Source organism: Limulus polyphemus, unplaced genomic scaffold (genome assembly GCF_000517525.1).
Source record: "Limulus polyphemus unplaced genomic scaffold, Limulus_polyphemus-2.1.2 Scaffold1981, whole genome shotgun sequence".
Classification (NCBI taxonomy): domain Eukaryota; kingdom Metazoa; phylum Arthropoda; class Merostomata; order Xiphosura; family Limulidae; genus Limulus; species Limulus polyphemus.
The window spans coordinates 75,500-87,655 of NW_013667591.1; the positions used below are offsets into that span (position 1 = coordinate 75,500).

At 30.6% G+C, this 12,156-nt stretch overlaps 1 protein-coding gene across 7 annotated transcripts in view; it reads right to left on the reverse strand.

Moving 5' to 3' along the window:
- The window catches only part of LOC106465557 (serine/threonine-protein kinase D1-like), a 97,625-nt gene that overhangs the window by 19,980 nt on the left and 65,489 nt on the right, over window positions 1-12,156 (reverse strand). For 6 of the 7 annotated variants that reach the window (XM_022393478.1, XM_022393479.1, XM_022393480.1 and 3 more), the window contains 7 exons: window positions 11,489-11,684; window positions 8,535-8,612; window positions 7,844-7,988; window positions 4,883-5,006; window positions 4,393-4,470; window positions 3,247-3,454; window positions 565-617 (listed from right to left, as the gene is read on the reverse strand). In XM_022393478.1, the coding sequence (XP_022249186.1) occupies window positions 565-617; window positions 3,247-3,454; window positions 4,393-4,470; window positions 4,883-5,006; window positions 7,844-7,988; window positions 8,535-8,612; window positions 11,489-11,684 (882 nt within the window). The remainder of the gene's footprint in view (window positions 1-564; window positions 618-3,246; window positions 3,455-4,392; window positions 4,471-4,882; window positions 5,007-7,843; window positions 7,989-8,534; window positions 8,613-11,488; window positions 11,685-12,156) is intronic. The other variant, XM_022393477.1, reaches the window with a different exon arrangement.

Consider the following 12,156-nt stretch of genomic DNA (forward strand, 5'->3'; position numbering starts at 1 on the left):
TCTCTAAGTGTTTCTTATTTGAGCAGATGATTTAAAACAAGTGTCATGTCTCATAAAAACTGTGTATTTAGCTACTATTAGTAACACTTGTTTAACTAGTTCTTATCTTGCCCTGTAAGATGTCCTTTCCTGCACCTTCATGAAGCTAGCAAATTAAACAATTTTGTATACTGTTACACAATTCACTATTTTCATTAAAACTACTTGATCAAACTACATCTCTTGTCATTACTTTAACTAGATTGAACCGCTTTATTAATCCCCATATTAGCTTAAGAGTATGGCCACACATTCATAAGTGTAGTGACAGTTTACCAAATAATGTCTAAGAAGGTTAATATCCTCACTAATTTTGTTAAACTAAATAAGTTTATTAATCACACATTATCTTACCTTCTTTTTTTTTCATTATGCCCATAAACATTTACTTCAATACCTTAATGTAAAAAAAACAAGTACCTCTCAACATATTCAATGTTATTGAACAGTGCATTTTATTTTAATGTCATAAGCTATATCAAAACACTAAAGACTTTCTGAGGATTATAAGATGTTATCTCTTACTTTGTTATTGTAGTCACCATTTTCAACTTGCTTCTCTCCATCACATACTTGACCTAACCCAAAGAAATGATGACTTAAAATACATAGAGCAATGGTGAAGACTTTACACACACACACACACACACACACACTTGAATGATGTCTTATGAAAAAAAAGAAAGAAGAGTTTATAATTATACTTATCATTGAGCCAATAAATCAATAGCTTTATTAAAGTAGTTTACACTATAAAAAATTCCAAACTGAAGAATAGCACATCATAATCAAGACTGAAGTAGTGTAAAGAAGTACTGAACTGAATTAAAATTGTGTTGAATTTCGTTTTAAATGCTTACGTATTTTAAGAACTCCACCAATTACTGTCCTGACAAAACTAATGAAACATTAGATCTAGTAACATACAAGGCCTAATGTTTATAAAATCGCATAAAACTCTGACATTTCTTCATGCAAATAATTACATTTATTACTATGACCTGTGAGCTTTGTTGGAATGAAAAGCTAACAGTGATTTATTTGAATTACGTTAAAAATATGCCAAAAATGTAAGCAAGTTTAAATTATCTCATGCCACGAATGAAAAATTGTACCCAATAAAACTGTAGCATAGAACACCTGCATAATTAGGTAGGGATGCGAGTTTGGTTTGTGTTTGCTCCAAGTTTACTTATATATCTATAAAATTTTACAAGAAATTTTCATATTTCTTTTATGACTGAGATTATTCACTATTAACTCATGTTAAAGTCCAATTATGTAGCATGGACTTACACTCTACATATGTTTAATGACTGAAATAGTCATGAATTTCACCTTTCCATAAATACTGTTGAATATATCTTTATTCAGTGAATGCACATGATATTTTTTGAAATTTCCATGCAGCTTCTGCATGTACTTATATGACAATCTTGCTGATCAGGTGTCTCAAGGTCATAAACATGCTAATCCTTTTACATAGTTAAAGGATACATACTACAACCTTTGTTCTTATACCTCAAGATAGCATCTACACATTTCTGGGTGTGTGTTTTGGAAGGTTGCTGCTTAAATAGGAAATACAGAAATCTGTACAACTGGCTGAAGTATGTAGCCTGTAGATTTGTGAAAAACCTTACTAAGACAGCTTTATCAGAGTACAGAAGTAGGGTATTTTCAGATTTTTGTCTCCTGATTTTTCTCTTACTTTGACTTTTGAAGCTGTATTTTTACTACCTTTGACCCCGGCAACCAAACAATAGTAATATAAGAGAAAGATCCCAGCCACTTTTGTAATATAACACTGTATTGTTAATAATGTTTAATGTTTCCAAGCATACTTGTGTTAATTTCTATTCCTTTACTGCCCAAGTTTAATATACTCTTTAGCTTAACAGTCCTGAACTTGCATTTGTGAAAATTTTGGCTTTTCTATCAGAAATCAACGAGTTTGAATACCATTTAGGAAAATGTATTAAAAATAATGGAAATCAGTTCAAAATAGCTATAAATACAGAGGGTTTACTACATTATATTAAAATGATTTTAAATATGCAAATTAACAAGTTATGTGATAACTACAGCTGATATAAGGTTTCAGTGGAACAGAATGTATTGAAATACATTTTGACATTGATTGTCATTTCACAGGTAGTGTGATGCCACCTAAAATTGATCACTTTTGTAACAGCCTTTTCCAACACACAATATTCATATACTTGTATCATAAAGACTATACTTTCGAAGGCAAGGATATTTCTTGTACTTAATAGAATTTTAAAACAAAGGAACATAGATCAACAGGGGAACCAGGACCATTTATAAAAACATCCGTAAATCAGCCATGGTTTTGTTTGTTGTTAAGCACAAAGTAACACAATGGGCTAACTGTGGTTTGCCCACAACAGGTATTTAAACCTAGTTTTTTAGTGTTATAATACTTCAGACTTACAGCTGAGCCACTGGTGGAACCCCAGCCATGGTATACAAAATGTAGACTTGTAGCACGTGAGAATCTATCAACACAAAGGTCAGTGGTAAAAGCAGTTCGCATATCACAGGCGACAGTATGCAACATAATCAAGAAGTATCTCTGCTTTGTCTGGAAAAGTGACATAAGTTGTGTGTACACAAGTTGCTTTAATGACACATTTGTTCAATTGTTTCCTACCTCAAGTAGCTGCAGAATGAAACTGGTATTCATGCTGATCAATATGAAGACATACTGGTCAAGGAACCATATGAAATGCATATGGATTTTTGTGCAATAAGACTGTTGAAACAGATGTCCTCCTACAATAAATAAACTATGGAAAGCAGCAGTGTGTTTTGGAGACAACATCCATACGATGAATCCTTTTTCAATGGAAACTACAATACAAGGATTTTATCAAGATGCAAGGTCATCAAGCGGAGCACAATCAGATGTGGTGACATGGACTGTAATGATGTGGTAAGGCTCCAAAATAATTTGAATATAACATATTCAACCTCTGTATAAGATGTAAATATAAAAGCTGTGTTTCATAACAAAAAAAGAGCAATAAAATTGTGTTATTACACTTAGATTTATTTTATTTATAAGCTAATACATACATCGGACACTACCCATCAATTTGTAATTGTACATGTCAGGTAATATGAAATGGTTTCGAAGTGGAAATTATGTTATGCAAGCTTCTAATAGCTTAAAAGTGTGCTTACCTGATGCATGATTATTTTGAGTTACTGTTACTGGCATTAGAGCCTGTCGAATAGCAGATTCCCAGCTTTGATCCCTGCCTGGCTCTTCCCCAACAAAGTAGTCAACATTGGCTGTTCGTAGCTCGAAACAATGGCAGGTTCGGGAGAATTCAGCATTTAGTGTATGTTTTGCAGTTTCTACAGCCAGTATTTCTGATAAAGGGATTTCCTTAATTCACAAGAAAAACATTATTTAAAACAAGCCTCTGTAAATTAAATTTGAAATTTCACTTTTTTATTTCCCGTGTAATATAATACTGATGAAGGCCATAAACAGCTACCCATAAATAGGCACCACTAATAAACAATCACAAGCTATGCTTGTAATATGTTATATGTATGTATATTTACTTTCAGTATGAAATTGATCAATTTGACTCATCTTGGAACTATCTTGTAACCATGAAACTATACATACTATAACTCTGAAAGTACTAAGTGTATCTTTATGAAAGTTAGCAAGTTTTTAGTAAACATGTCTGTTGTTCTAAAAAAAAATCAGATTTTTCAATAAAGTATTTTTACTAAGGATTTGTCTGTGAATTTATGAAGCCTTTACTGACAGTCTGTGATTTTCATGCTAAGAATAAAAATACTACTTTTCATCTTATAGTTTTCATATTTTATTTGCCCAACTTCTAGAACCTCTTAAATGAGTATTAAAATTTATATGTTATTGCTTATTTTCTCTACCTTAACCTTAACTGTAGCAAAATCATCCATGTACAGTGAAATACAAATTTGATAAATAGGAAATAAAACAAATAACATTTTTTTTTGCCTTTTTTTGAATATTTAATTCATTTCAGATTTGGAATTTTTTTATTTTCCCAGTTTCAACTGTTAACCTTTTCATATCTGTTCTTTTAATTTTATGCATTTTTTACCTAACTTTGAACTAAAGGAGCAATTACTTATAGCAGCACATACAAAGTACAAGATTTTGTACTTGTTGGCATAACTGTCATAAGCCTCATTTTTTCTTACTAAGCTTACAGGCATGAGTTTTGAAAAAAAAGCCTAAAAGAAATAACAAATGTCACAGCTTCAGAACTTCAATGAATGTTGAATTTAGTTACAAATGATTTAAATACCAAGGTGACTTACCTTATAATATTTAGAAGTTGTTTCGTTTTGAAACATTGTTATTGCTTTCGTATCCAACCTCCAATAGTGCCGCTTTCTCTGTTGTATCATAATTAAAAAAGAAAAGACAACAATTAAACAATCACAATAGCTACAGATATCATATCTTTAAAATAAATTAAAATGTACATAATGAAGACATATTCTAATGAGGCATGACATATAGTGCAAATGCAGAGAAAGCATTTGTGTGTAACCTTACAACTTGCACTGTAAAACTAACTAGTTTCATTACAGTGCAATCTTAGTTATATATATCACTATATACATCTGGAATATTCCTAAAATATGTTCTGTCTCAATCTCATAATATGGGTAAAGTATCATTAAATACATTTAATTTCCCTCAACCTTAGCTATACCAGAAATAAGATATTAACAACAGTTTATTAACCATTTTAACATGTTATATGTTAATAAAAATACTTTTGCAGAATTTGAGAGGCCTTACCATACTGTCTTTGTTTGTATAATGTACCATCCAGCCTTCTTTGAGCACTTCTGAACTTTTCCGTTTGGTTTGTTTCACACTCTGTACTATACGCATTAATGGAATGTTGTTGCTGCTTGTTCCACTGCAATCAAGAATGAAGGGATAAGTTAATAATGTTTTAGACATTTTCACGATATTTTGTTAACCCTCCTATTACCAAAATACCACACAGGTATTTAAAGCCACCATAATTATGTTTGCCTCTCTGGGTTAAGTATTATACTTATGATGTATGGAATAAATAATATAATTATGAAAATTCAATAATTTCTATAAGGTGTTGCATATTAATTTGTATTCATATTAGTTAAAAATATGATTTAGTGCAAGAGCTGTGGGTTCATACTGAACCTATACTAGTAATTAGAGTTAAAGTGTAATATTCTTTTCAGCACTGGTTGAGTCTGCATGTGTCCTCTCTCAATTAAACCAGATCCCTCAGACTCATTGATGAAACTTTTTTGACAAAGAATGAAGTAGAGGGCAAATGGGTGTGTCACATGTAAACAGTAAGAGAAAGTCCAAACCAGATCAACAGATCAATTTCAACTTTGCAACATAATACACTTACTTAAACAGAAATCCAAAAATAAGCACACATAGTTAGATACAATTATTTTTGTTCTCATGCTCTGTTAATTCAAAAAACATTGTAAAACAATTCTACAGCACAATGCGAGTTAACATTGAAACATTAAGTCACTACAATAATTTAAGGAAATCAGTTTCTCCTTGCTTCAAGGATATCTAACTTAACTCACTAACAACCACTTGGATGTGTTTCATTAACAAGATAATTAATTGATAAACAAAAGGGTAGTGACTAGTAAATTACATCATCACATACACATTACATCATCTTATGTGCAATGTTAATGCCTAACCAGATCCTGACAGATATCTTTCTGAGTTATGTTAAAGTGTTATCTTTTTATGATTATTCAAAAACTTTTTTTTATCTTTGTATTTCCTTCACTCCCATATCAACCCTACCAAACACATAATAATTACCAGGAATATTAATAAAAAGGTAGTACTTAGTTCTTCCTGACAAACTGCTAGGTCTTTCATGGTTGGATCAGCTGTTAAACAGTAAGTTTACTTTTTTTTTTATTTCAGGTGTTACACTTAAAACTTCTTATGAACCACTACTAATACCCCAGAAGAGATTCTTGGATCTGATCCAAAAACTGGTCTGTTCCTTGCTGATTGTAGCACTGCTTTTCAGAATTAAATATTTAAGATCCCTAACAGACCAAATTTTAGACAGGTTTTACATATGGAAAAGATGTTAATTTATGAGCTCAAATCACATACTACAGAAATACATAATTCAGTCAAAAATTACTACACTGTTTTTTGTGCACCTCCTCTTCTCCAAAACAAATGTAAAAAGATAATGTGAAACACAAATTCAAAGTTAAATTAAAGCTTTTCCAATCTAGTGTGCACCTTCAGGCACATTGTTATGTGAAATATGCATACATTCAAGTATTTCTACTCTTGTGTGTGCTGCATGCTCAAAACTGACTATTACTTAATAGGTATTATTAGCTTTTTTTTTAAGGTGTGCATGTGGGTAATACATTACAATATGCCACCCACATGTGGGCTAAAATCTAGCCATCCAGTGCAGAAAGCATGTAGTTTTATATTTACACAAAACATGTTAATTTAAAAACTACCCAAATTGCTGTTTGTTTCCCAACATACTTGCTAATGCTGTTTTGAAAACAAAGTGTCTAAAGAAAAGAATTGTAATTCATTGCTTTTTTGTTGAAAGGGTGAACTTTTCAAAAGTACTATAAGCTATCATGAGTGCTTTCATAAGCATTTAATACAAGGTAGGCTAGGACTATATTTTCAGAATAGTTTAATGTAGTAGCCTGTAACCCCAAATGGTGAAGAGAATGGATACATTGCCAATATTCTCTTATAAATATACTTTTGATAAAACATAGTTATTCTTAGAATTTTTTTGTATTATCTTTATATTCTTTAAATTAAAATTTGCAGTAAGAGGACAAATACTATTTAAAATAATTAAGCTGTTAAAAGAATGATGGTGAAATAAAGTGGTACACAATCTTAATAAATATGCCTTTCCACAAAGCAGTATTCTCTTGATATACAAAAAAAATTAAAAGATTTCACTCATCTATGAAGGCAAAGTCATACAACTTATTATGGATGAGACTCTTTCTTTCCTCTTCTGCATGATTATATCTTCATTTAATCTGCCTAGTATTCTTATAGATAAAAACATCACATTTCTTTTAATACACACCTTTTAACCTAATTCTGATTTAAAATTATCAAGTTTTCAAAAATATTGTTAATTTATTGCTCAGTTTTTATATTAAATTGATAAATTTAACTTATCAAAGTTCCCTGCAAAAGTTGACAAGCTTATCAGAGAATTTGGAAATATATTTGTATTTTTAATACAGCAAATTATGAATACCTTTTAGCTTTAAAAGTAAGCACTTAAAATCTAACACTTATTAATTATACAAATTCACCCCACCATATATACATCTAAAACATTGTTAATATAGCACTCTGCATCATTTGTTCTTTTCGTGTTATCTGATTTAAGATAGATTTTCAGTTTGCTATTTTAGGAAGATTTCTAAAGTCAATGGTTCATTACTTTAGCAGAAGAGCCCATTAATTTCTTAAAGGTTAAGTAATTTATAAAAATTGTACCTATTCAGATATTTCTATTTAAATGGGTGAACAGATTGCCAAGTATAATCAGCTTGCTATCTTCTTATGACTTAAGTTTCACATACTGAGCTAGGATCTGAGTAAAATTAATTTAAAAATAACATATAAATGCAACAAGGACATAACCAAACATTTTTTTTTATTAATAACTACTATGAAATGTTAAATTAAATCTGTAACAGAACATACTTCACTGGGAGTTTAGAATCCTCTCCTTTTTCAGAAGACATCTCACTTTCATTATCAGAGTCATCATCATCAACTTTTTCAACTCCATTCTGTCCATCCAGATTGTCCCCACCATTCTCGCTGTCTACACTTTCTCCTCCTTCTACTAACCAGACACAGATGTTAACATTTTATCAATTATAACAAGTAAATCATGAAGTAAAGTTACACCTGATTACCAGGAGTAACATGAAATTAGGTAAATTATGAAGGAAGGTTACATCAAGTTATCAGGAGTAACATGAAATTAAGTAATTTATGAGGTAAGAATATATGAAATGTGAAATTAAACAAATATTAAATTACAGCCAAGTCACATAACCAGGAGCAATACAAACTACCCATAGCATAATTTGTTTAACAATATTTTTACCCCACCTTTTGGAACATTTTTTAACGATGAGAAAAACTTTCAAAATTATCTTTAAACAAGTGGTCAAAATTAGAATTGAATCAATTGAAACATAAATATTCATGTTATTAAAGATCAAATATCAATATCGTAAAAGTATATGAAAAATTTCAGTATTGGTTGAACACTGCTGAAAAACAGCATCAGAGAGCATTTACAATTTTTCACTTGACCTTTTTGCATGCACATCTAAATTTTCTTCAATAATAATTAATGGTTCAAAATGGTTTTTACACATACGCCATTCTTTTGGAGCTTCTCCCGTACAATCCATGGGGATTTTTTCACAGCATCTCTTGTGAACATTCAACTTACAATCTGAAAATGACAAACTGTCTATAATACTACTGAAATAACAACAAACAGTTTGCACTCATTTATACTTGTTAAAATAAAAATCAGCATAAAGTTTACACAAATCTCAAAAGATTGTCAATATTACCCCAAAGTCAGTTTACAGTCAGCACTAAAACTTACAATTAAAGAAAACTGTTTGTGTGTGTGTGAAATTGTTACCATGTGACTTGTCAAGAAAAATTACACAGTACAGTGGCTCCACCTAAAGAATGCAAATGTAATTTCCAAAACTTCATCAGCAATGCACAGACAGATAAAAACCAGTAGGAAATCATTAATACTCAGTAGTTAACCAAACAGAATAAAATAAATAAAAAACAAAGAGACCAACATTCGCAGGCGAAAGCAACATGTCTCTGCCACGCAATCTCAGCATGGTCAATTTTGACACTGGAAAAATCATGAAAAACACAGAATAATTGAAAACTGTCTATAATATCACTGCTTGGGACCTGCAAGAAGGTATCTTTGTACCAAATCCCATGCAAATTGGTCAAAATATGGCCAAATAATTGACCAAAACCCCCCAAATTATACTTTTTTTCATTGTGAGCTCTGACCTCCCTGAAAAGACTTAAAATGGGTAAATCCTAATTTTAATGTGTTGGGTGTATGAAAATTTATATTTGTGCAATTTTCATCTGTATTGCTGTAAATATGACCACACAGGAGCCTAAAACATACATTTTTGAGTTGACCTTTGACCACATAAAATCCTTTAAAAGTCCTAAGTAAAAAAGAAAGAAAAAAAAGAAAATGGTATCTGGATGTACTGGACCAAGTTAAAAGCCAATCTACCGAGAAATAAAGGAATGATGGTCAGTTGAAAAGTGTTTGGAAGAAGAGGAAAGAAAAAATAAAAAAAGAAGGAACAAAAGAAAAACAGTATGCCTCTCTGTAGAGACATAATTAAATATAAAGAGTTACTAATATAAAGAAAGTGAACACTGATATTCCAGAACTGACTGAATTATAGACAGTACTTAAGCATATATAAAACTCTTTAAATGTATTTTTCTTTAATCTAATTACAGAGGCACTAAATCAAACAAGTGTTGTTCATGTGTCAGAATATTACCAATGATAAAAAAAGTCAATTTCTCTTTTGATTCACTTTATGTTTGATACTTAACCAATTTTATTCTTCAATTCTTACATTTCATGTGCTTGGCTTATAAAATGTTTGAAATACAGTGATATTAGAAAATAATATTCAGCAAACTCTTTTTTCCCCATTGCTTCGCTCACAAGAAAATTTTGTTATTCTGTGTTTATATTACTTAATCCAATTTCAAAGATTTTCCAGCAAATTAATTTCGTTTTATGACTATCAACTCTTTTAATTACTAATGGTCAATAATAAGATGAAACAAAGTATCTAGTTTATAATGAATACATAAATGATTTGCATGTATTACCCTAAAACATTCTAGTGTTTAAGTAACACCTTTTATACACATATAAACTCTTCTGTGCTCAGGCACCTGTTGCATGTTTGTTTTATTGCAATGCAAAAAACAACAACAACAACAATAATAAAACAACTACTCAATCAAATTGTTTGAAACTCAAGATAAACTTTCTACAGATTATGTAGCTTCTATAAATAAATCATTTTTATATTGGTATTTATATGAATTTGCAGCATTGAAAATTCAAAAATATTTCATTGTGATATGTCTTTTCAAGAAACAATTAAAAATGTTTACCTTTGTTGCATATTTCAATAACTGATTTTCATGCCTTCCTACATTCTTTTTAAATTTTCTTATTTCATAACAGTCAAGTTCAAAATGATTTAGCTAAGCCTACCTTTTTTCGTTCCATGAAAAACATTTCTTTTATCAACCAGCAACATCACAATTCAAACGAAGTATAAAATGAGAAATAAACACTTTTCACAAGGTTTAAAAGTTAGGACTGTAATTGTTGCAGACATTGTTCACAACCGTCTTTTCTTCTAGCAACACATCATCAAACTAAGGTTTTCTCATTACTGAACTGGAAGCCATATTGGCTTATACAGTTGAAAAGAACAGAAAAAAAGAGAGCTTTCATTATGCATTAAGAACACAAGCTTACGATCTCTCAAAGCTAAAGTACAGATAATTACATTGTGTCATGACAATTGAGTCTGAGAATTAGTGACTGGCTAAAGTTGCTAAAATCACACTTGTATTGAAGTTGCATAGTTCAGATTAGTGCTATTTTATTCAAAACTACTCTGACTTTTCTCCTAGAGACTATAAGTGTCATATTATGCTCAGAAAAAATTCATTTGAAATCAAAGTTTATGATTTTTATACTTAAAATTAAATAAATCATTATTTTTTTATTGAAGAAATTTAATTGTTTGTTTGAAGTTAAGCACAAAGCTACACAATGGGCTATCTGTGCTCTGCCCACCACGGATATCGAAACCCAGATTCTAGCGTTGTAAGAAATTTAAGCTGAAGTACTTTTTATAAATATGTTTAAGATAAACTGTAAGTTTATTTTCTATGATTTTATTTAATTCAATGGTGCAATTTTGCCTGCAAGGCAGGATGTATCTACCCAGGCATAATAGCGTTAAAATACAACTACATATAGGTAAAACATGTTTGTTTCCAGGCTCAACTAGACTCATTACACATAATAAGATCTTCAGTTTCCTTAAATTATCAATTATCGGGATTCTGGTCTAAATTATAAAAACTGAGTTTTTGCAGGTATCTTATTAAACTACTGATACATTAAGTTAGAAAACTGATAAGTTTGAGAAGCCATGCATAGTGTAAAATTAGATTTGAAATAAGACAAGACATATAAAGGAAATGTTAGTGAAAAATTATTACCTTTACATTGCATGCCTTGTCGAAACAAGCCCTTTAGAAGTTTCTTACAATACTGACACACTGTGGGGCGGGTGTATGAATGTACGACAAATGTGTGGGGCACTTTAATCCTTCCAGCCAGCTCTCTGTCTACCCAAGGTGGTCTGCCCATGTTGACTGAGGATCTTTTCTCTTTACCAGGTGATACTGGTATCAACTTAAAACAAAAAAGTGTCATATAATACCCATCTGCACACACAATTTAATATAAGTGTATATAGAAGAAATCAAGGATGATTAGAACTTGCACATCAAAAATGTATTAAATACCTTAAGTATATGTGTACACAGGAGAAATTAAAAAAAGTTAAGATATGAACACTGATCCTAACCTTACAAGTATTTTAGCCCTTTCCAGCCCAGTATCATGTATATTTTATGAGGGCAAGTTAAGTGTTCACATTTAGAACTTTGCCATGATATGTATTTTATTGACATTTGTTTTGGAAAAACAAATCCCAACTGCTAACCTGAATTTTGGCCTTCCAGCTATATTTTGTTTTAGGTGGGTAGTAATATTTAAACTTCCAATCTACTTAGATAAAACTTGTAAATATACAAAACAAATATTGAAGTTGGTGGTGTCAAAAACTATCAACTAACTTCATTTTTTGTTTTACAAGTTCTCA